Source organism: Xyrauchen texanus, chromosome 4 (genome assembly GCF_025860055.1).
Source record: "Xyrauchen texanus isolate HMW12.3.18 chromosome 4, RBS_HiC_50CHRs, whole genome shotgun sequence".
NCBI classification, from domain to species: Eukaryota; Metazoa; Chordata; class Actinopteri; order Cypriniformes; family Catostomidae; genus Xyrauchen; species Xyrauchen texanus.
In genome coordinates, this window is record NC_068279.1 from 39,986,636 (window position 1) to 40,010,995 (window position 24,360).

The 24,360-nt window shown below is 38.1% G+C and overlaps 1 protein-coding gene across 1 annotated transcript in view; it reads left to right on the forward strand.

Moving 5' to 3' along the window:
• Positions 1-24,360, forward strand: part of LOC127642975 (pappalysin-1-like) — a 140,574-nt gene that overhangs the window by 95,174 nt on the left and 21,040 nt on the right. The window contains exons 15-21 of the mRNA XM_052125462.1: positions 8,847-9,030; positions 11,746-11,953; positions 12,351-12,543; positions 14,825-14,972; positions 15,330-15,445; positions 21,619-21,690; positions 23,039-23,137. Of these exons, the coding sequence (XP_051981422.1) occupies positions 8,847-9,030; positions 11,746-11,953; positions 12,351-12,543; positions 14,825-14,972; positions 15,330-15,445; positions 21,619-21,690; positions 23,039-23,137 (1,020 nt within the window). The remainder of the gene's footprint in view (positions 1-8,846; positions 9,031-11,745; positions 11,954-12,350; positions 12,544-14,824; positions 14,973-15,329; positions 15,446-21,618; positions 21,691-23,038; positions 23,138-24,360) is intronic.

The following is a 24,360-nucleotide window of genomic DNA, read 5'->3' on the forward strand; positions in this document are numbered from 1 at the left end:
TTTGTTCTTGGGACTCAGGGTAGCAAGGATCAATCAATCAATCAATCAATCAATCAATCAATCAATCAATCCATCTATCTATCTATCTGAGGGTCAATATCTATCTATCTATCTATCTATCTATCTATCTGTCTGTCTGTTGTCTATCTATCTATCTGAGGGTAAATATCTATCTATCTATCTCTCTATCTATCTGAGTGTCTGTCTATCTATCTATCTATCTATCTATCTATCTATCTATCTATCTATCTATCTAGCAACTAAGTTAAACTTTAAACTACTTTAAACTAATTTAAACTAAACTAATTTAAACTATAAACTACTTTAAACTAATTTAAACTAATTTAAACTTCAAACTAATTTAAACTACAAACTAATTTATACTTCAAACTAATTTAAACTACAAACTAATTTAAACTATAAACTACTTTAAACTTTAAACTAATTTAAACTAATTTAAACTTCAAACTACTTTAAACTTCTTCAAACTTTCTGGTCCAAACTTTCACAAGCCAACTTAAAGTTTGTCTCGACGAACTTTTTTTTCTAGTTATTATTCCGATTCTTCTTATTCTTCTTAGCGATGAAATTTCTATATCTATCTCCTCCTAGAGCTTTAACTCCACATACTCCAAACTCGGCTCAGACACTCAAACTGTTTTGACTCGAGTTGCTATATCTTTTCTAACTGATCGGACTTACGGTTTTCCTAAAAATGACGATCAAACTCGGAAAAAACTCCCATTGACTTAACATTGCGGAATGTTCAGAAATTCAAATCCCAACTGACATTTTCACACACACAGACAAAAAGGGCCTGTCAGCCCTGCATCTCTCCCTCTCTCTCTCCCTCAGAGGATTTATTTATCAAGCAGCCAAAAAGTAATGACCTAAAATCTTCATAGCCACACGCTAAAACATGCTATGGTAACTTCCTAGCAACCAGATGGGGTTACCCTAGCAACCGAGTAACAAATCACATATCTCTGCACCACAAAATCGTAGAGACTTCTGGGTTGATTTATTTAAATCAGGATGGCAAGAGGACTTGATAAGTATCACTATGGTATCTGCCTAACAACCAGATGGGGTTACCCTAGCAACCGAGTAACAAATCACATATCTCTGCAACAGAAAATCCTAGAGACTTCTAGGTTGATTTATTTAATTCAGGATGGCAAGGACACTTGATAAGTATCACTATTGTAACTGCCTAGCAACCAGATGGGGTTACCCTAGCAACCGAGTAACAAATCACATATCTCTTGATTTGTAGATTCAAAAGAGCCGGCTCATTAGAGTCATTCATTTGGGAATCAGACTACACTGGTCACACTGTATGTTTCACACTGTAGATTCAAAAGAACTGGCTCATTAGAGTCATTTGTTTGGGAATCAGACTACACTGGTCACACTTTAAGTTTCACATTGTAAATTCAAAAGAACTGGCTCATTAGAGTCATTAATTTGGGAATCAGACTACACTGGTCACACTGTATGTTTCACACTGTAGATTCAAAAGAACTGGCTCATTAGAGTCATTTGTTTGGGAATCAGACTACACTGGTCACACTTTAAGTTTCACATTGTAGATTCAAAAGAACTGGCTCATTAGAGTCAGTAATTTGGGAATCAGACTACACTGGTCACACTGTATGTTTCACACTGTAGATTCAAAAGAACTGGCTCATTAGAGTCATTTGTTTGGGAATCAGACTACACTGGTCACACTGTATGTTTCACATTGTAGATTCAAATGAACCGGCTCATAAGAGTCATTAATGTTGTAATCAGACTACACTGGTCACACTGTATGTTTCACACTGTAGATTCAAAAGAACTGGCTCATTAGAGTCATTAATGTTGTAATCAGACTACACTGGTCACACTGTATGTTTCACACTGTAGATTTAAAATAACCGGCTCATTAGAGTCATTAATTTGGGAATCAGACTACACTGGTCACACTGTATGTTTCACACTGTAGATTCAAAAGAACCGGCTCATTAGAGTCATTAGTTTGGGAATCAGACTACACTGGTCACACTGTATGTTTCACACTGTAGATTCAAAAGAACTGGCTCATTAGAGTCATTAATGTTGTAATCAGACTACACTGGTCACACTGTATATTTCACACTGTGGATTCAAAAGAACTGGCTCATTAGAGTCATTAATTTGGGAATCAGACTACACTGGTCACACTGTATGTTTCACACTGTAGATTCAAAAGAACTGGCTCATTAGAGTCATTAATGTTGTAATCAGACTACACTGGTCACACTGTATGTTTCACACTGTAGATTCAAAAGAACCAACTTTAAAATTCAAACTAATTTAAACTTTAGACTAATTTAAACTTTAAACTAATTTAAACTTCAAACTACTTTAAACTTCAAACTACTTTAAACTTCAAACTACTTTAAACTATAAACTACTTTAAACTATAAACTTATTTAAACTTCTTCAAACTTTCTGGTCCAAACTTTCACAAGCCAACTTAAAGTTTGTACTCAAACTTTTTAATCTAGTTTGTTATGTGATGTCATTATGAGTATCTGAAGAATCATTGGTGTGCATCCACAATCACAAATCTTAACCTATAGGTTGTCCACATTTTATATTTTCTTTTTAAAATGCCTTGATTTTTCTCAGGTGTGCCTTTCATTCACACTAGAACAATGTTTATACTGTACTAAAAACAGATACTTTTGAAAATGCTCTCTATTGCCATATAAAAGGTTGATGTAGGAAACTGAAAACTGAGATTTCAAATGAAAATGGATGTGACCTTAGAAGGCTGCACAAGTTCATAAACATGAGGGTCTACTTGTGTCTTTGTGTATGAGTATGTGTGCCTTGCACATCTGCTAATTCAGGGTTGCCAACTCTCACGCATCTGGCGTGACACTCACGCATTCAGCCTCACCGTGAGATTGAGGCTGAATGCGTGAGTGTCACGCCAGATGCGTGAGAGTTGGCAACCCTGCTAATTGCGCTTGCATTTTCTGGTACACTGCTGTTTGAACGTGTGAAGAAAGTGTCGGAGTGTAGTTGGTCAGGATGCAATTTGTTCAGGTCTATTTGATATCAAAAGCACCATGCTCAGCCGCCACCGCGCTCCCAGAGGATTTGTTTAAGGCATGGCCACGGAACAGTGGCACTGTAGATCTGCCAGCCTAGTACGTCCTCACTAAGCAACAAGCACCAGTTACTGCAACCCGTTGACCCCAGTTCCACACACAAAATGTCAGCGGTGGCAAAAGCATTAATTTACCCCACTTCACCTAGCCAAGTGTTAGCACAGTGCTAACTCCACAAACAGCCCTCCCCTTCACAAAGAATGTTTTGGGACATTTGCTGTTCTTGCCCTTCAAATAACAACTCTGTTCTGTTTCCCAGCTCTTGTTCTCTTGGTGATATTCATGAAAAAAAGAACAAGGGGGAAAAACAATGAGAAAGTGCTGTGTGTTCTTTGTAAGCACATGAGTTCTACTGTATGTTGGGTGGTTTTTGCCAGCAGCCGCTGTCGATTGAGAAACTTGGCTTGTGAGTTATATGCATTTGGAAAGAAAGGCAGCAGACAGCAGTTTTTCTCTGCTTTTGGGAGGCCTCGGCATATTTAACAGTGGTGCACATTGGGGTCCAGGACTGGGGGCTTCAGAGGCCATTGGGGAGATGTCTAGTCTGGTTATGTAAGGTAAAATAGGAGCGTTTTCATAAAGACCACCACATCTGCTTCAAGAACTGTAATAGCTCTGTATTTGCAGCATTGCATTGTAAAAAATAAATAAAGCAGTATTCACAAAACATTTGTTTAGTTTTCACCCACGGTCATCCACTGTGCAGTATTTAAACCTTGCACTTTATATGACTTGAGATTTGGTGTAGCAGTGTTAAAAGCAGGCCCATCTATTGCTGATAAGATGAAATGCTTTAATATTCTTCAGTATTGATGGTATTGTTTGGATGTAACCTTACTTGGTATATAGATATGTGTAGATATAAAATATGAAATCAGATATCATATAAATTATAGATAAAAAATAAATATGGCAACAAAGTATGAACTTCATTCATGAATTTCTATGCAGAATCAGATCATTAAAAGTTTTTATTTTGGTACATTTTTGCGTTAAATTGAATGCAACATTTAGTTTTGCTCATTTTTCATCAAATAATTTCACTCTTGTTGCATGAATAAGTTCCAGTATTTGCATGTCTTAAAATTGTATACACATTTTTTGTATGTATGTTTTCATTAAAACACTAATGCTAGTTTTGTACAATATATAGCATTTCTTTTAGATTATTTCCCTAACATTATATAATGAATGTACAATATCTCTGCAATTTTATTGCAATTGTATATTCAATCTCCATCAGTCAGAAATTGCATATTCTAAATGTGTTATATATGTTCAATTAAAAAAAGTATAAGAAGTATTTAAGCTCAATCTCTTTCAGTCAGATATTACAAACTCTACATGTTTTATTTGTTTTATATAAAGCCTATTTCTATAACTTTTCATAGTATGTTTTATTGCATTATTCTAAGAGCTGAAACCAAATTATTTGGTGCAACATTCAAAGTAATTATCAAATTATTTATTTTTGAGTTAAATTAATTAACATAATATACTGTATATTGTATTATATTCTACTTTAAAGTTTTGTAGTGTGGTTTCAACACACAGACTTATTAAAACACTTAATGTACACTTCATTTAATCAGAATAATGATTGGAAATGTGTATTTGACATGATTCCTTTAGAAAAAAATATGTTTGGAATATAATATGACAGACACATGACAGTTGCAGGGTCTATGTATTTAACATTTTTAAGTTTTAAAAAATTCTCTTTTTATTATTATTGTATTTTTATTTTATTGAAAACCATTTTTATTGATCACTAATCAGAATATTTGATGGTGCTTGTCTACTGTGGTTACAGCCCTGTTTGCATGTGTGCTATAGTGAGATGAGGACGACGGTGTGAGGAAGCCCTTGGCCCTTTACAGAGTTAAAGTGCTGATCCCAGCACAGTCATTAGAACTTATTAGCCATCTCGAGGGAGCTCATAATATGTGTTCCTAAAGACTCTAGTCATTGACCAATTAGCCATTTCATCATTAACCTGTTTCCGTAGCATCATTGAGCGGCCGCCAATACAGTCCTTTTTTTTGTACAGCATTAGCAGGTATATCTGTGTTTACACAATTGCAAGCATCAAGGTTTATAATCTCACAATGCATCATGCACAGAGGACAGTTTTGGGAGCCGATAACTACAGCAATAACAACCATTGAAGTGTCATGTCTTTGTGGCCACAACCTCCTGGCTGTCGGCCTCTTGTTTTTGCCAAGGTGTTATTGAAAGCAGTCAACGTTAGGCAAACAACATTTCAACAGCACAGAGGGAATTGAAGACTTTGAGGTTTGCTTTACCCCCTGTTTTTTTAGCACTTATGCGTGGTTGTGTGTGTGTGTTGACTGAGTTTGCTTACGTGCGTTACTATTCATTTGTGCATGTGTGTATGCGGAGAGAGGAAGACAGGATGGAGGTGGGGTGCAGGAGAAAGTCCAACCGAGGCATCTGTGTTGAATTAGGCACAGTAGTCAGTGGTAGTTAAATACTTGGTGGTGGAGGAATCAGCAGCTGTAAAGTTTTAAAAGAAGGAAACTCCGCACGCAGACACCCCTCTATCCCCCTCCACAACTTACCACCCCCCGATGGGATGGCAGTCCTCTTTTCCGACGAGCCGTTCCCCGTCTGCTCTCTAGAAGGATCAGCCTATGAAGCATATTACACTGAATAAAATAACAGTCTTACTCAGTATTTTTGTCTTGTTTTCCAGTATAAATCTAAACATTCATATGAAACAGGATGATGTATTGTTTTGAGAGAAAACAACAAAACATCAAAGTTTTGTGAGGTGTATTCTTAGAACAAGATCGAAAAATCTGCCAATGGAGTAAGATAATTCAAGGGAACAAGTTTATTTTTCTTACTCAATTGGCAAATACTTTATTTTTTCTTGTTCTAAGACATAAATCTCACTAAGTTTTGTTAATTTCTCTGAAAGGACTTCATCTCTTATGTAATGTTGCTTCTTAAGTACATTTATTTGGTTTTTAGGATGTTTTGATATTTGCGTTGTAAACAAGATTACGCAGAGTAAGAAAATAATTTTTTCTCTGTGCATCCAACTCAAGTAGAAACCACGTGTGTTTGCATGTCAGCTTTATTTGTGTGGGTCCCTGGGCATTTAAACAGCCTCCTGGATGTGTGTGTGTGTTTCTCCTGTTCAATAAATGTAGTCATTTCTTTTACTGCTTCTGTAATGCAGCAAGTGTCGGCTAATAAACTTTGAGTCAGAAGCGTCATTCAGCATAAAAACGGCATTGAGAGCCAGAGAGGTCTGGGAGGGAAAGTTAGATGACACTTTTATGTACCTCTGTAGCCTCCGAAGGTTTTATTAAGAAGGCAGGTATACACTCTAACATGCTTTTTAGCATTGTTATGATAAATAGACAGTGATCTCTTTAACCATGGGGGAGATGTTGAGCAGGTTGACGGCCATTCACTTTGGATTTTATTGTGCCAGTGATATGAGGTCAAAGATTGCTTTTTAACTATACTGTTGCTCTTACATGATGAAGTGGAATGTAGTCTTTAGGCCAGTTTTGCTTCGCCTTTTATTTTGGTTTTGCTTTGTTTTGTTTTGTGATATTCAGCTAAAACATTCAAGACTCACACTTTCATGGTTGGCTGTTTTCAATAAGAGCTTCAGCGCAGGAAGAGGGAAAGAAAGGGGGCAAATAAGTGTTTTGTAACTGTGTCTGGATTGCATTTCAAAAGCTTCCCGCTGCATTGCTCCGTTTTAGGTGCTCGTACATTTCCTCAGAGGGTACAGAACATTAGATAAGCATTGGATTCCACAGACTCACTACATTCTAGACCAATTCAATCCACAATATATAAGAATTGAGAATAAAATGGCTCAGGTCACATGAAAGCAACAACAAAATTGATGTTCATTCATCATGGTGTGTTGTTTTGTTGATGCATGATAAAGAACATTTGCCACAATAAAATCGGTGCTTTGTCACATTCTTCTAGATCACATTACTTTTCTTGGCTGAGAAAAGTCTTAAATTTGCTGCCGTGCAGTAAATTCATAAAGCCTTTTGCATGGTTAACACATTTAAAGATTCATTGAGCAGCTAGTGGAATAATGTATGTTTGTGATCCCGGTGACAAATGTATGACTGTTATTCCTGCTTTGTACATACTAAAGATTTGATTAGTTGATTATTTGCAGACACAGTAAGGATTTTGTAGAGGGTTTTTGTACAAGAACATGATGTTACTGTAATAAAAGCAATGATTAATGTATTGGTTTTATAATAGGTCATTAAATGTTCCCAGTATGTTGCAAGAAAAAAAGATAAGTAAATCCTCAGAGGGTTGAAAGAGCCCAAATGAGCTAAAGGCAGACTAATCTTCACTGATGGTTGAATGCTTAAATGTACTGGGAAAAGTACCATAGAGAGATGTTTTAATGATGTGTGTGAGTGCAGGTAGGATTGAAAGAGAGATGTGTGCGAGTATCAGATAAATAACACATTTTGTTCTAATGGTTGGATGTTTTAGCTGTGGAAATGTTGGCAGAGAAGGAAGTGAGCAGTGACTGATGCCTACTCAGGTCAACTGGTTCTTTCGATTTGTGCTATTTCATCTCTGCTGCCCTGAGTTCAGAGCGATGTTCAGAGAGAACATCAGATTGCCAGGGGTTGGGGGTGTGTGGCATGGTCTGGCTTGGATGAGAGGGGGCAGAAGTCATCTAGACAAGATGTTAAAGTGGAGTATGAAGTCTTTAACATTATCAACATCAAGTAAGGAGAATTGGATGGAAGGAGGAAGCAAGGATGAAATCATAGGGGAGAGACGGGTGGGTGAGAGAACGAGCAAGAGATCTGAGGAGGAGAGTGTGTTGTTAAATTAGGTAATTATTGGATAAATATGAGGAAGAGGTGATCGGAAGTGTGCAGTGGGGTAACAAGAACATGATCAGTTGTGTAGTTGCACATGTAGATGAGGTCCAATTGGTTACAGATTTGTGAGTTGCTACAGTTACGAGTCGTTTGAGATCAAACAAGGCAAGCAAAGTGTGGAAATCAGCAGCCTGAGGTTTATCTAGGTGGATGTTGATGTCCCCAAGAACTACAAATTGGGTCTTGTATGCATTTAAGGGAGGTAAGGCTGCATATATGCATTCTTGGGTTAAGTAAATTTATCTTCCTGTTATTTAAATTGAACATTCAACATCCTGTTAGGGATTGCCAACTAAATTTGAATTCCAGCTCTTTAATGGAAAAAGGGCCAATTCTGAATTTTGCCCAACCCTGCAACACATAGCTGGATCGGCTGTGATGTTTGTTTACTTTTGTGGTTCCGTTGGGTGAGAGAGGAAAGTGGCATTTCCACTCCAGAGAGACAATGACAAGAGAGAGAGTATGATAGAGAAACAGAGAATGCTTGTGTTTTCAAATGTGCAGATGTCTTTACAGGCATCGTGCAGGTCTGAAATGTCTTAGTGAGAGCACAAATGACTGACTCTGACAGCTTTATATGCTGTACCTGAGCCATCTATTATCAGCCACTCAGACTGCCTGATTTCCACTGCTTCCTTTCTCTGAGATATTTTATATGGTCTGCTCTGGTGGACTATCTGGAAATTAAAGCGGTTGCTGTACTTTTACCAAGTGAATTAACGGAGAGAAAACAAAATGTTCTTTTCCAATATTTGAAGCTTTTGCCTTCATGTTTTTCCTCTCAAAGTCTGAATCTACGGTGACCCTCACCTGTGCAGATGGAAAATGGAACAAGCAGGTGACCTGTGAACCTGTGGACTGCGGGCGGCCCGACAAGTACCACGTGCACCCGGCTGTCTTTGAGTTCTCTGAGGGCACCACCTACGGCAAGAAATGCACTTTCCAGTGCCGGGAGCCGGCTCAGCTCGTGGGTGGGTAGAGCATGACTGTTCTTAAAATAAAAGTTCCTTGGGATTGAGAGGTCACCTCTATGCGTGACAAATGTGGTTTTGACACCAATGTACAAAAAAATAAATAAAATAATATTCAACACACATTGAGAAAGCAGTGCTGTACATCAAATGAAAGTACTGTAGATTTTATTTGGATCTACTCTAGAATTTCCAGGTTTAATGCAAATTTGTGGCATGCTTTTGATTACCAAGCCATCATGTGAAGTATGCACATGTGAAATTCAGTAAATAAAAGTGCTTGGCTAAAATATAGCACTAAATCAAAAATTGCTGTGAGAAGTTATATTATACTCAAGTTATATCATATTAATTCAATATTTGTGAGACAACTTTTTTGTTACTTTTGTTACTGGATCAACATCCAGTAACACACTGACATAGTAACTGATATGTACTAACAAAATTAGAAACTATTCCCTCAAAATCTGATCATAAGTGGTCACAGGTAATGCATTTGACATGCATGCTAATATCAGTTCAGTCATGGCAACTTACTGAAATCATTTTTCAGTTTTATAATGAATATAATCAGTTAAGAAAGTTTAGTCTTGGCGGACTAGATCGTCTTATGCTGCTGCTTCTGCAGAGCAAATACGACAAAAACATATACAGTGTAGCGAATCAGCTCTATGAAATATTAATAATCAATCATAACATGTTATAATCGATTATGAATATTTGGATCAGTTAATCGGGTTAACTTGATGTAGCTACATTAACATTACAACCAAATACTTGGTTCATCCCGTGAACACTCAATATTGGTTATTAATTAATTAATTAATAGAAATGTACATTTCCGGGGCATGGGAAATGTCTTTCTTACTAAGTATTAAGAGCAAGTAGTCAAAATCTATGATTAGTGACTTTAGATATGAGCTTGAGACACAGACAACTTTACGTGTGACATGAACAAGACTTTATTAACTAGACTAAACATTTAAACTACTCTAACATACATATACATACATTCATACAGTTTACCAAGGGAAAGAGGGCTGAAGCAGAATACAGGAAGGCAAGAAGTTATAGCATTGTTTGAAGTTCAGCAGATCAACAGCCTAAGCAAACCATAATATTAGTTCTGACACGCCCTTTTTAGAAAGGGGTAAGGATACTTAATGTATCAAATAATGAGACTAAGTTTGATACTTGCATATCCCATTTGAATTAAACTGTCCTGATGCAATTTGTTGAGGCTCCAGTTGATCTTTGATGATGTTGTCTTGATGAGAGAGAACCAGTGGGAGTCAGAGGATCTTTGGTGAATGGAAAGACAAGGCCGTAGCCTGGCGCACGCTTGGGAGTCCTTGGGGGCCTTCTAGTTCAGCATCATCTTCATTAGGACTTCTCAGGAAGGACCAAGAGAGTAAGAGAGCACAAGGCTCAGAGGACAAGAAGCAAGGGGGCCAGGAAGCAAGAGGGCCAGGAAGCAAGAGAGCCAGGAAGCAAGAGGGAGAGCCAAGAGAGAGAGGAGCAATTTATAACCTTATAAAACATGTCCCACCTCTCATTGGCTCGACCAATAAGAAGGGTGGAAGTTCCAGGCGGGAATTTGGTTTATTGCCCTTTGTTCTCAGGTTGCTCATTGCATGTGCACCCTGGAGGGGTGGTAGCTGATGAAGAAACTAGAAAATATTCTTGTAATACTAATATGTTGTTGTTATCGACATATCATGTACACAGTCATTTCAAGCTTCAAAATACCAAGTTATAGAGACCAAACATGACACACATATGATTTCGGTTAACCATAGTATGCAAAGTCTGAAACATTAACCCATTAGAGTTTGCAAGAAAACATAGACCACACAACATTTAAGGGAAATCGTGAAATGGCACATTAGATACATGTCGATACATTTATCCCATGGATAGAATATATAGGATTAAAAGGGTTAATTTCTCCTTCCCAGTAAGAGAGCACAAGGCTCAGCACTCTCTGAACATTCCTTTGGAGGTCGTAAAAGTCTACTTTATTTGGGCATGAGAGAGTTCCTTTGTCCTGTCAAGGCTCATTTGCATCCTTTATGACTCGGGGTCAGGACTTTGGTTTGAATAACTCAAAAGATGGTAATACCTAGCAGAACACCATTCTAAGGTAATCTTATATTTATATTCAGCTAGGACAAGTCGTAAGGTTTAATTTGATACCAAGGAACGTGTATTTAGTACACTTAGAAAGGGGATATACACTCATATATGCATATATGAGAAGCATATATGAGGCTATTAAATATACGGCCTCCGAGTTTTACTACACAACTAAACAGTCTTACTAGTTTGATCTAACATCAGACAAATACACAGGGATTAAAACATATTTCATTAGACATACATTTCTAAGTTTAAAACTGAAAAACACACACGCACACACACAGTTTTACGTTCAAGATCTCACATGGTAAAACATGCGGTGTGAGACCATGCAAACTATCTGCAAACAACTGAGGCAATTTAAATGCTTGGCAGAAGAGAGTGTAAGTTGATTGGCTAAAAGATAATAAGGACCAATAGACTTTTTACGTTTCATGACTGAACTTTTTTCAAAAAAATTGTAAATTGTAAACAGCAATTGGCTAGAGGTGACATGTAAATCAGCAGACTGCTTGTGATGAAATTACCTGAGACAGATGAAAACAGGGCTTAACTTTGTCCCATACCCTTCCGCAGGCAGTAATAATGTATTAACATGTATGGAGGATGGGATGTGGTCCTTTCCTGAGGCTCTGTGTGAGCTTCGTTGTCCAATCCCTCCTCCTGTACCCAATGCAGTCCTGCAGACCAAACGCTGCAATGCTACAGGTCTCAAAGTTGGTTCCTTCTGCAAGTACAAGTGTAAGCCTGGCTACCATTTTCCCCACACAGAGAAGCCCAAGAGGTGAGAGAAACCAAATTGGAAACTCATTACAGTTCAAAGTACATGATTAATCCTGTTAATTAACTTGTTTCATACCATTAGCAATTGTGTCATCATTTACCCTGTTGGTCGATTTCTATAGGCATAAAGTCTGTTCCACTTTTTTGTCTGCAGAGTTAGGAAGAGATCATTTGATCAACAGTTGGTTTTGTTTTTATGTGTTGTTTAGAGAAGGTAATCTGAAATCAATAATATACCGGCGTGGAAAAAATGACTTTAAATAACAGTGAACAAGTCTTCACGAGGTACTTTAAGAAAACACACAAAAAAAATGTGTGTATATTTTGTGGCAGAAAATATGTAAGATCATGCTGCTCACTTTATCCATCTTTCCCCTTGATTGACAAACATGTCATAGGGCAATTCCTGTGATGTACCATAGGCGTGCATTTAAGAGGCAGTGTACAGAGGATGGAACCTGGCAACCCGGTGAGTGTGTTGCTGTCACATGTGAGCCACCTCCTCCCATTTTCCATGGTACCTACAAGTGCACAAACGGTTTTCAGTTCAACAGCGACTGCTGGATCGACTGCAACAAGGCGAGCCACACGGTGAGACCGCACAGCCACTGCAAGCAGGTCTGTCGCCTTCTCTTTCTCTTCTTTTCCCGTTCTCTTTTTCTTCTCATCCATCAAGATCTCAGTCCATCACCTCTCATTACTCTGTCTGGCTAGGCATTCCACCCATCATGTGCCTCCTATCACTCACTCAGGCTATCATCTGACTATTTATCAGCAGCATAACTGGTAGACTGACAGAGAGGAGTCTCATGTGTACATTCATTCATGCGTGTTTTGTTTCACACCCTTCAAGTTAGTAAGTAGCAGCATTGGAAAGTATCAACTCATTGAGCAAAGCCTGGTTACACTTGCATTACCCTTCCACGTGCCAATGGTGGCATGCATTTCGAAGGTTGCTGTCCCCTGTGAGTACTCTCCAGAGACAAAAAAAAAAAAAACTCTGAAGATCTCACATTAGAAAATTGAAATTATTTAACTTAGTTCATATTTTTGTGCAAGAGAGATTTGTTCCCAAAATGTACAACACCTGGAGTTTCCATTGTGAAGGAGAGCTGCAGTGTGGGCTTGACAAATTTCTTGATTTTGGTTGATATGATATAGCTGCCTCCGCAGTGTATATATGCTGTATGATTCCTGTCAAGAAGGCAAAAACATTTCAGTTAGCATCGAATGGAAGAAATAAGTGAAATAGCCTTTGAGTGTGCTGGCTTTCAGGAAGATGGGTCTGTTCCAAAACAGATCATTGTTTTGGAACAATTATCTTGTTTTGATCATTGGTGCACTTCTGAAACAAAGGCTGTTCCAACAAATAGGTATCTTAATTATGCTGCCACCTAAGATATCTCGTTTTGGACAAATTTTAAAGGTAATATCGTATGTATCCTTCTCCAGATAGTTGATCCCAGAATGCAACGTGATGAAAAATAAATCCAAGATGGTGGGAGAAATTTGGATTATAAATATTCTTATAATCCATTCAATACTGAAAAGCATTGATAAATAACAGTTTTATATTATACAAAACCAACTATTTTACCCAAAATGTGTGTGTGCTGTGCACATTTAAGCTTATTAGAGGATTGCATTGTTTCTCTCGTGTCACCTGTATTGAAATAATTTGCGAGTCTTGTCTCGTGTGCTGCACTTGTAGAGATGTAGGAAGGAGACAGAGAGGCAGCTCAATAAGTTTTGGAACAGACCCAGTGTTTCCAAATGAGTTGCATAAATTGTCAATCGGCTCTCTTATTTTCTGAATATGGTCAACAACTCAGCGGATTTGTGACAGTTTTTGTTGGCCTCCTTTGCATACCCTGCTGAAAATATTATAGCTAGTCATAAGTTTACGTTGTGTTTTGAATGCTGGTCCACTATGGAATGTACCCTGCCAAAAGTGTGAGATATAGAGTAAGAACCACTGTATTAAAGGATCCTCCCTTGAGTATAAACCCCTCATTAACATAGAATTTACATGTTGGTTTTGAAAATGAAAATTGATATTGAAAAATAAAATTTAAAACAGACTTTTAATTTGATTTATGCAACTGTTATTGTGCTAGCATGGAGAAAATGCTTTGTAAAAAAATATATTTTCAATGTAATATTAATATTGGCAGTCTTTCCTCAAGATTGCAATGAAAATGGAATTTAAAATCAGCTATTGCATTTTATTTTTTATTTGACAAGGATGAAGCATTGTCACTGTGAAAACAAAAGTGAAAATGTAATCATTTAATTTTTGCACATATTTTACAGACACTTTTCATTTTTATCACTGCATTCATTTATTTAATAGCGGCAGCTTTTACATTCCATAGTCCACAACTTAGAATGCTGGTTTTCCAACAAGGCTTAAGCTTAACCAGCAAGACTCTCTTGGTCAACCAGCTTTACCAGAGAAGAAGTTTCTGGCTGACAAACTTTGCTTGGAAGCAAGTTTCATGAGCAAAGTTTTACTGCTGAACAATCTGGCTTTACTGGTCCATCAGCCAGACCAGCACTAACCCAGCTAAGACCAGCTCTGTAATTACATGCTGTTTAAGCTGGTCTTTTCAGCATGGACACTGAAGAGACCCTGGGTTGTCTCCCAAACAACTTGAACAGGGTGAACCTGGTTAATGCTTGAGATTCATAAAATTCTAGAAAAGGACAAACAGAACCATAAGGACCCAGTCATGCCCATCAGTGGTCACCATTATAGACAACTTTTATTTTAACATTTATTTATTTTATATTTATTTGTTTGACAGGTGGAATTGGTTTGTTAGCTCCTTTCTTTCATGATAATTAATAGAAATATTGGACTCTCCTCTAGGTTCCCACCACCAATGTGATCCGATGTAGAAAGGATGGGAACTGGACTGGCTCCTTCCGTCTCTGCCCCAACCTGAAAGGACAGTGTTCCCTCCCACAGAACCTCAGCCCAACCATCCATCTCAGATGCAAGAATGGCCACGGCATAGGTATCTGCAGACACTGTCTCCTCTCATACAGGGACAGAGAAGAGCAAAATAAACACTCTGTGTACATTAAAATATAACATTACAAATAAAATAAAGAAATTAATGGGGTACATCATTACAGCAAAGCAGATCTGTTGCTATTACTCTTCACCTGCATGCATATTCTGAGCACCACTTCAGCATAGTTACACCCAACATGGAATATGCAAATGAGAAGAACAAGTGTCTTAAAGGCTCTGTATATGCATACAGTATATCCTGTAAATGTAATTACATTTGTCAACTGTTACACAGTTTCAAGACACAATGGAAATGACATTCTAGACTGGTTCTAAATCTGGCTGTGTTGCCCAACAGGAGAGGAGTGTGAGGTGGCTTGCCGAGATGCAAGCAGCAGTGTGGTCCTCTTTCCCAGCAACATGACCATTGAAACTGTGATGAAAGACCACTCTTGGAACCCACCTAAAGTTAAGGTGTGTACCAAGACATTAGAACAATTGGGTGGGCTAATTTTACATTACTTTTATAGATGTTTTTTTCTCTTATGTTTTAATCTCAGATTCTAATCTTAAGCATATTTTTGACTGATGTCATACTGGAGATGTTTGGAAAATATTTGAGACCTGGTCATAATACAAGTTGAATCTTCAAACAGGTCGATTCAGTACTATGCAATCTGGATTAACACACAATTAAGATGTAGCTTCTCAGAAGTCATATATAATATAATAGAGCAGGTTTGTAACTTTAGCACTAAGGGTAGTCAAAATAAACACCTTATGATGTAAACACACCAGAGTAGTCGGCAGTAGTTACTTAAAGCATTTTGATTAATACTCAGATTAATCATAAACATTAGAAAGGGAAACGATAAATGTTTGTTCCACTCTTTTATACCATCCAATGGATCATTATGTTTACCTGTCCAAAATAGTCCAAGTTGTCTGGACCACACTCATTTATACACTGGTGACATTTGCCTGATGCCCTTTTTTGTCTGTGCCTTAGAAAGCAGGAGCATAGATAGAAAAAGATTTAGTAAGCACAGGAAGCCAGGAATGAGGATGCTAAATGCAAATAATAAAATGTAACTGACCATATAATCATGCAGTGGTGGGAAAGAAAAGTAGATAAGCTTGTCAATTTTTTAAATGGAGGAGAAAAGCCTCCCATATCTTTTGTTGTTGACGTTTTGTTGAAATTTGGGTCCTAAAGCAGATCCACTTGAAAACCACTGTGTTAGAGTACTAAGGCATTTCCTTTCAGGAAGCTTTTGTAACAAAAAATGTAGTAGACACAAACAAAAGTTTTAGACAGTAGTGACACATACCTCTTATTTCCTCAGAGTGTCTTAGATTAGACCTGGAGTGCTTCAGAAATGATGAGTGTTGTGAAAGCAAACAAAATGTTATTTTCCTCAAAATAAGTTTCACTACAAAACCGACAAACCACAGAACTGGACAAAAGAAGTGGACAGTGTCAACTAAAGAATACTCAACCTTAACCATGATGACATTCTGAACTGCTTTTGAACCATTTATCAACGTATCATACATATGACAGAAAATGGCTAAGGGTTGTTTTCCTTGCTGTTACATTGGGTCTTTCCTCTCCTTACTCAACTAGTCCTAAAATGTGTAAGAGGAGAAAGGAGTTATTTTATCGCAGCTGTAGGGTCTTTGCTTTACTGACAGAAGCAGACCGCAAAAGCCCAAGTGACTCCAGAGCTCAAAGCAATGACTTAATCAAATGACTCATTGAAACTCATGGGAAGAGACAAAAATGTGCCTTATTCTTCAATATCTTTGTGGAACTAGTGATTTCATACTATATCAATAGCACAAACAAGAACGCTGTGGCTAGGGTCACCGAGGCCAGACAGGTCTCAAGGAATATCCATTTCTGCCTTTACTATGTCATTGATTTATAAATGGACTACTGAATGACATTTTTGGGGGACATCATGCCCACGTGTGGTTATGAGGTTGTCTGGATTTTTCATTCCATATTTGCATTTCCTCCTCTGTAGTATTGCAGAGGTTCTTTGGTGTGGTCTTTTTGCTTTTCATTCTTTCTAGATTGTGGTTTGTGCCATGTGGTTCTTTACTTGATTTTATAGACTGTAGTGGAGCTTTGGGAAGCACAAAATAATCTCCTGAATGCAAGAGCACTGCTCTTTTATTTACATTTACATTTAATCACTTAGAAAACACATTTATCTTAAGAGACTTACTTTAAAATCTGAGGATGCTGTTCAAGCAGCTTGTAGCAGAGGTCCACCAATGTCTGAGCCTTAAATTTGAAGTAGGCTTCTACAGATAGCCAGTAGAGTGAGACTAAGGGGTGTGATGTGGGCTCCACATTTTGGATCATCTGTAGAGGCTAGCTGGAACGCCAGCCAACAGAGCATTGCAGTAGTACAATCTTGAGATGACAACTAGGAGCTGCACAGTGTATTCAAAAATGAAAACAGGATGTAAATCGGGAATCTGTGTGACAGATCATTTTCACTGGTCATCAAATACTACCTTCAGGTTTTTGGCAGTTTTAGCTGGTGTTAGTGTTGTTGAATCCAGTTGTACTGTGATGTTTTGGTCGACTGATGGGTTGGCTGGGATTATGAGGAGTTCAGACTTCTCCTGCTCCTTCTGGGCTAATCCTCCATATCATAGTTTTAGCTTGTTCTGTGTAAATCAACCTTGCAGGGAGATTGAACTGACATGGTCCTTTGAGTTCTTTCATGGAATTGTTGAAGATCAAACTCACATGATTTATTTGCATAAATTTTATTGATCACAATCAAAGGCAGAGACATGGAGGAGAATGTCCTGTATATGCATACATGCACATCTCTTGTAACCTAGTCCTCCATAAATCACCCTCTGTGTCTTGCAGTGCACACAAGCTTGGAAACCATCAGGAAATGTTATGTCTTGACTGTATTGGGTGGAAAATGTCAAAGGCCTTAAAAATGAAAAACAGTCTCTGATACAGATAGTATAAAAGTCTTTTTTAATAGAAGGCAGGTAGCACTTGCACAGCTTGGGCCTTCAGAGAAACTATAAAAACAAGCACAAGTTCAGGAGCAGGCGGTTTAAATTAGCCCTTAAGTAAACACGCCGCTTGGGCCCTTGGTGTGACACTGAATACGAAGTGTGTATGTGTGCAAGGCCACAGTTGGCCAACAGGGCAAATGCCTGCTTTCTTGGAAATGTTTTGTTTACGCTCAGCCTTTCCATTCCCCATTGCATCTGGAGTTCCCCCAAACCACGTCATTTCACCTCTCTAAACATCCTCTCTACTTGTGCTAACCCAGGAGGCAGAGGTCCATTTCCCCCCTATTGCGTGCTCCAGTAGGGGTGGAAGCTGGGTAGCCCTCCTGAAGTTTAATGACTCCTCTATTTAGCCAAGCTCTTAAGGCAGTAATCCTTCAAGCCTAGCTCTTTCATTGATTGCAAGCTGATGTAACCAGGGCTCGAGTTGAGGGGGATGTGAGGGGATGCCATCCCCCTGTTGCAAGAAATACCAAAAAGCATCCACTTTGTAAACCACCATCCCCTCTTACCATCCCCTTTAAATCAATTGTGTCATGTATTACTTAGAACTAATCATGTAAGTAAAATATTTCATATTTAATTTGAATACGTTTGATAAATAACAGACTTTAAATAAGGCTGATTAGCTGGTCTGAATTAGATTTCGACATGTGTGAGGTTGCCAGATTTCTATAGGTGAAGTCCCCCAATCAGATCTGGATACTTGTACTGTTTGGTATATATGCTGCCAGGGTGAAGCTTTAGTCCTACAATCTGCCAACCTTGAGTATGCAAGCTTTCGCTCTCTCCACTGTGAAAAAATATGGCAGTTTTCTGAAAACACTGTAAAACAGGTTTTCATATAAAACTTACACCACGAGTTTTCAAATGTTTCATGCACTTTCAAACATTGTCAAGTAGTAGATTGTAGTAGAACAAATGCAGTGGGCAAAAAAAAAACTTTTTCATGATCATAATGTGTAATCTATTTACAAGATTCATAACAATGTACAATAACAGGTAACAGGTGGATATTCTGGCCATGTGTCCTAAATGAAGTGATGCTCATTTTTGTCCAGATCTATTAAATAAAAAAATAAAAAAATGCAATTCACACAAACCATTTACTTGAAAACACCTCTTCTATGATTAACAATTTCAATTGCTTAGTAAGTCGTTTTGAAAATATTTTTGTCGGACTTTAAGTAAAAAAAGAGCATCACTTTTCTCGGCATGGAGTTAGACTCAGTCTCAATGACAGCGCGCCTCACCAACGAGCACGCTCAGTCAGTGCTCAGGTGCCTCACTCTCTTCGAGCCCGCCACAGCGGTTCCTCTATAACAATTCCAGAGGCTCCTGGGGCATATGGCATCCTCAGCCGTGGCCGCTCCTCTCAGGTTGATGCATATGAGACCGCTTCAGCACTGTCTACAGACTCGAGTCCCGAGATGAGCATGGCGCCACAGCAAATACCATGTGACAATCACCCCTTCTTGCCATCAGACTTTCAACCCTTGGACAGACCTCTGCTTCCTGCAGACTGGAGTCCCCTTGCAGCAGGTGTCCAAACTCTCAACATGGTTGGGGTGCCGTGTGCAACGGGCACGCTGCTGCTGGGCCCTGGACAGGACCCAGGCTGCGTTGGCACATCAACTGCCTGGAGTTGTTGGCTGTATCTCTCGCCCTACGGAGGTTTCTCCCACTAATCCGGGGCAAGCACGTCTTGATCCGTTCAGACAGCACCGCGACGGTAGCGTACATAAATCGCCATGGCGGCACGCGCTCTCGTCACATGTCACAACTCGCCCGCCATCTCCTCCTTTGGAGTCAGCCGCGACTCAGGTCGCTGCGCACCACTCACATCCCTGCAAACCGCAACACGATGGCGGACGAGTTGTCCCGGCAGGTTTCGCTGAGCGGAGAGTGGAGGCTCCACCCCCAGGTTGTCCAGCTGATCTGGGAGCGATTTGGCATGGCACAGATAGATCTCTTTGCCTCCCAGGACAACTCCCACTGCCCACTGTGGTACTCCCTGACAGGAGCTCCTCTCAGGACAGACGCGCTGCCACACAGCTGGCCCCGGGGGCTACGCAAGTATGCATTTCCCCCAGTGAGCCTTCTTGCACTGGTGCTGTGCAAGATCAGGGAGGATGAGGAACAGGTCATCCTGGTGGCCCCTTACTGGCCCACCCGGACCTGATCTTACGCTCCAAAAATTCATAATATTTATAAACATATATTTATTTTTTTATCTTGAAAAATGTGCTTGAAAACTTTTTGGAAATTAACAATTGAGTTGTTTATACTCTAATGTATTCAAGGTGCAAAGAAAGTATTATAATACTTTTTACTTAATGGTTACACCATACGACAATTTTAAAGGTATATTTTTATTTTTGTAGAAAATACTATAAAGGTTTTTCAAAAATATATGAAAACAAATTGGACACAAAGCAAGTGTTTTAAACAATATTTTTTAGAAGATTTCTCATTATAACACCTTGTACAACCTTATTTGTCAATGAGCCATAAGTATTAGAATTATTCAAAAAATATTTGACTACACCATCCCCTTTGAAGGTTTTACAAATCGACCACTGGATGTAACCATCTAGTCCAGATCACTGGGTTCATAGAGGATTTGATTTGTTTGTATTTTGCATGATAGCGGAAAAAAAATCAGGTTGTGAAATGAGTTACTCCCTTTCAATGCATGAGTGTGAAATGAATTGACCATGATTGAGATATTCTACATATTCTATGTCTATTGACATATTCTACTCTCAACAGGTTGAACTGGAATATAAACTGGAATGACAGAAAGAGGAATTTTCTAAATTTAGGGTAAATTAAAGCATTCTGGCAAATTAAGTGATATATACAGGTATACTATATATATATATATATATATATATATATATATATATATATATATATATATATATATATACTGTAAATTAATTACATATTAATTTTGTTAGGTGGCATTTCAAACATTGATATCATCATATATTAAAATCATACTGTAAAGGGATTAATGTAAAGAATGAGGCAAGATCCGGCTTGACAATATAAATAATTGTTTAATATAAAATTGAAACAAAAAGACAAACACACACACACACACACACACACACACACACACAGGTGTCAGACAGCTGTCCGTAAATCTCTCTATCTGTCCCACTCCTGTCTCCAGTCGGCCTTTATCCCTCTCTGAGGCTTGATTAGCCTGATTAGGGGCCGGGTGTGTGGAATCACGTCCAGGCCCTGCCCTCCGCCCTGTCACACATACTTCATATGTTGCATGTATGATATTATGTTAATGGAACATTCATAAAATCATTCAAATGTATTATTGAAAACTACACGTATATGAATTTCTTTGGAATTTAATTTAATTCAAATTTGACTTCCTTATTCGCATTTGAATTACAACGTTGCGTTAATTTAGCTGCCTTTATTGAAAAAGTCAGCTCAATTCAGTAATTCAATTTGAATTTAAAAGGCATTCCAAATTCAATTCTGAATAGTGCACACTGAATTCAAACTGTTTTATGTTTGAAGCTATTCAAAACATCTGTAACTTAATCATTCTCTATTTCATGCAGAATATTGTATGCACCATGGGACTAAAGTGGTACCCCACCCCAGAGGCATTTCATTGCATCAAGGGATGTGAGGTAAGACCTGACATATTCTACTCTCAACAGGTTGTTTTTATTGGTTTTATTAATTTTATCCATCTTTTATTCACAATTTGTGTTTGATTACACAATCTAAACTCTAGTTCTAAGGTAGAATGATAACATCCATTAGCACCACTTTTGTAAATGTTTCAGGTTAATCTCCCAGCCATAACACTAAACTCTGTACCTTCATGGAGGTCTGGCGAAGCCTTTTCTCTGGAGCCTAACCTTGAACAGTTGTTTCTGCCATCTTCTCACACCGTTTGAAGTCTAATACATAAATAAACATGCTGTGCTTGGTGTCTTCCTCTCGTGTGCTCTGTGGACCCATCTAGCTTAATCTGAGTCAGGTTTAACAGGGCCAACAAAAGCAGACAAGTGGGATTTGTTACCACCTTTTGTTTTGAAGGACAATTTGTTTTCTTTTGCATTTTAGACGAACCTGGAAAAATCATCTAGTGGATATCATGTTCCCACTTTCCTCAAATCACCAAACTACGGTGTCTTTTTGCTGAAAGAGCTATTGAGGAAGTGCTAGAGTTGGCAAAAAATATGTCCTGATGACAATTTACATTTACTATTGAAAAGACTAAAGCAACATTTCTACATGTGTTTATCTTTGATCATCATTTTTAAAAGCAAATGTGGTTTTTACATTTCTTGCCCTGCTACTCAGAAAGTGCTCTTCACCTCAGTTCTAAGAAAAGCTTTGACAATTATCCGAATCCCACTCTCATTTATAATAAGTCCTGCAGTAATATTATTGATTTGGGCCACAACAGCAGACTATTGAACCTACCTCCCCTTGACCCAGTTTCAATGGGTGGTAATCAGCAGCCCTCTGAAAGCATTTGGGTCAAGCCAGAGAGATGATTTCAAACTGGAAAAGGTCACAGGTGTGTTGGGCAACCTTTTGTGCCTGTCAAGATGGAAATGTGCAGTAACTCCCAAGGGAGACACATATAAGTTTAATAGGGCTTCGGTTTCCCCATTAAAAGCAGCCTTCTCAATCCACAAGCCCGGGAATACCAACAAAATTTTTCCAGGTCAACATAGTTGCAACAGACTCAAGTCTGTGCATCTATTTTTACACAGTTGTGGATACATGCATGTGTGAATGGCTGTCTCTTTCTTTCTTCCTGGGTTTATTTGAGTTTATGGATGGATGTCAGTTTATTGTGAAACGGATTATTATACGGCAATGAGCCTCATGTTAATTGTGACAATGAAGAGTTTATTTATATAACCTTATATTCATCATTGATAAAGGAAGTTGTGTGGTTTATGTGTAGTAGTAAAAATTCCCTGTTTCTGAGCACAGTTGCCATTTTTTTCTCACTAGCCCTTCATGGGTGATAATTACTGCGATGCCATCAACAATCGAGCATTCTGCAACTATGATGGTGGAGATTGCTGTCATTCTACTGTTAAAACTAAAAAGGTAAGGTTTATCTTTTTTTTACATTAAAGAGGTGACTGTTAGTTTGTTCCAAGGATTTACCTTAATTAAGCTTAATGTAATCGATTATCCAAAAATTTAAATTATTGTGTCTATTCGTGCAAAAAAATATGAAATTAATCATAAATATAGTGGCCCATCTTTTCAATACAGTGGCAGTGGATACTGGCTTACTTTAATGCTTAAAAAATGTCCCAAAGTATCATAAAAGAAGTCCATACAACTCATGTATCATATTCCAAGACTTCAGAAGGTATTCGATAGGTTTTGGAGACAAACAACTTTAAGTTATTTCGGTTCATTGCTTGTTCATGAGCACTATGAGAGAAGCTGGTTCACCATGGTTTACATGAGAACTTGCATTGGTTTTAGTGCTAAACAATACAAGTTCTCATATTAACACACAAGCCACTGTGAATGAGCCACTCTCATAGCGCTTATTAAGTTTGTCACTTTAAACTTATTGTATGCCTTCAGAAGACTTGGAATATGACACACCATCTGCTTTTATATATTATAAGTTTGGGCTCTTTTTTAGGTTTAAAGTAGGGTTTTTCAAAGTCTTAGACAGTACTCTGGTGCCCAACTGGGGAGTCGTGCCCCCAAGTTTGAAAACTACTGCTTTAAAGTGAGTCACTATCCACAACTATTGTACTGAATAGATTGCTTGCAATATTCATTAAAACATCACCTTATATTTTCCACATATGAGGGTGAGTAAATTATGACAGAATTTACCGTTTTGGGTGAACTATTATTCTAAATAACCAGTTAAAAAACTCAACAAGCTGTAATTCTTTACAAGGTTTGAAAAATACCAAAAAGTGTATTATTACACTCCTACCATAGATTTATTCTGCTATGCAGGGTAATACATCTTGTGTTGTCATAATTATCTTCTTGGAGAGGAAACTTTTTAAGGACAACCACACCAATGGGGGAAACTCTGTGAACCCTTCCCACAGGGCATTGTAGGAATTATACATGAATGTGTGAACCACATGCATGTGTTATGTTTTGTTTTTCAAAGCCATGGCAACACATGCTAGCACATACAGTTGCCCAAAGAAGACACTTTGGCTAAACTTGAAAATGTAACACTGTCATTGCATTACACAACAATTTATAAGTACATCCATATTTTTCAAATAGAATGTTTCACAAAAAGAAGTTAGAAAGGTTTTAAAGTATAAAGCAATAGATAT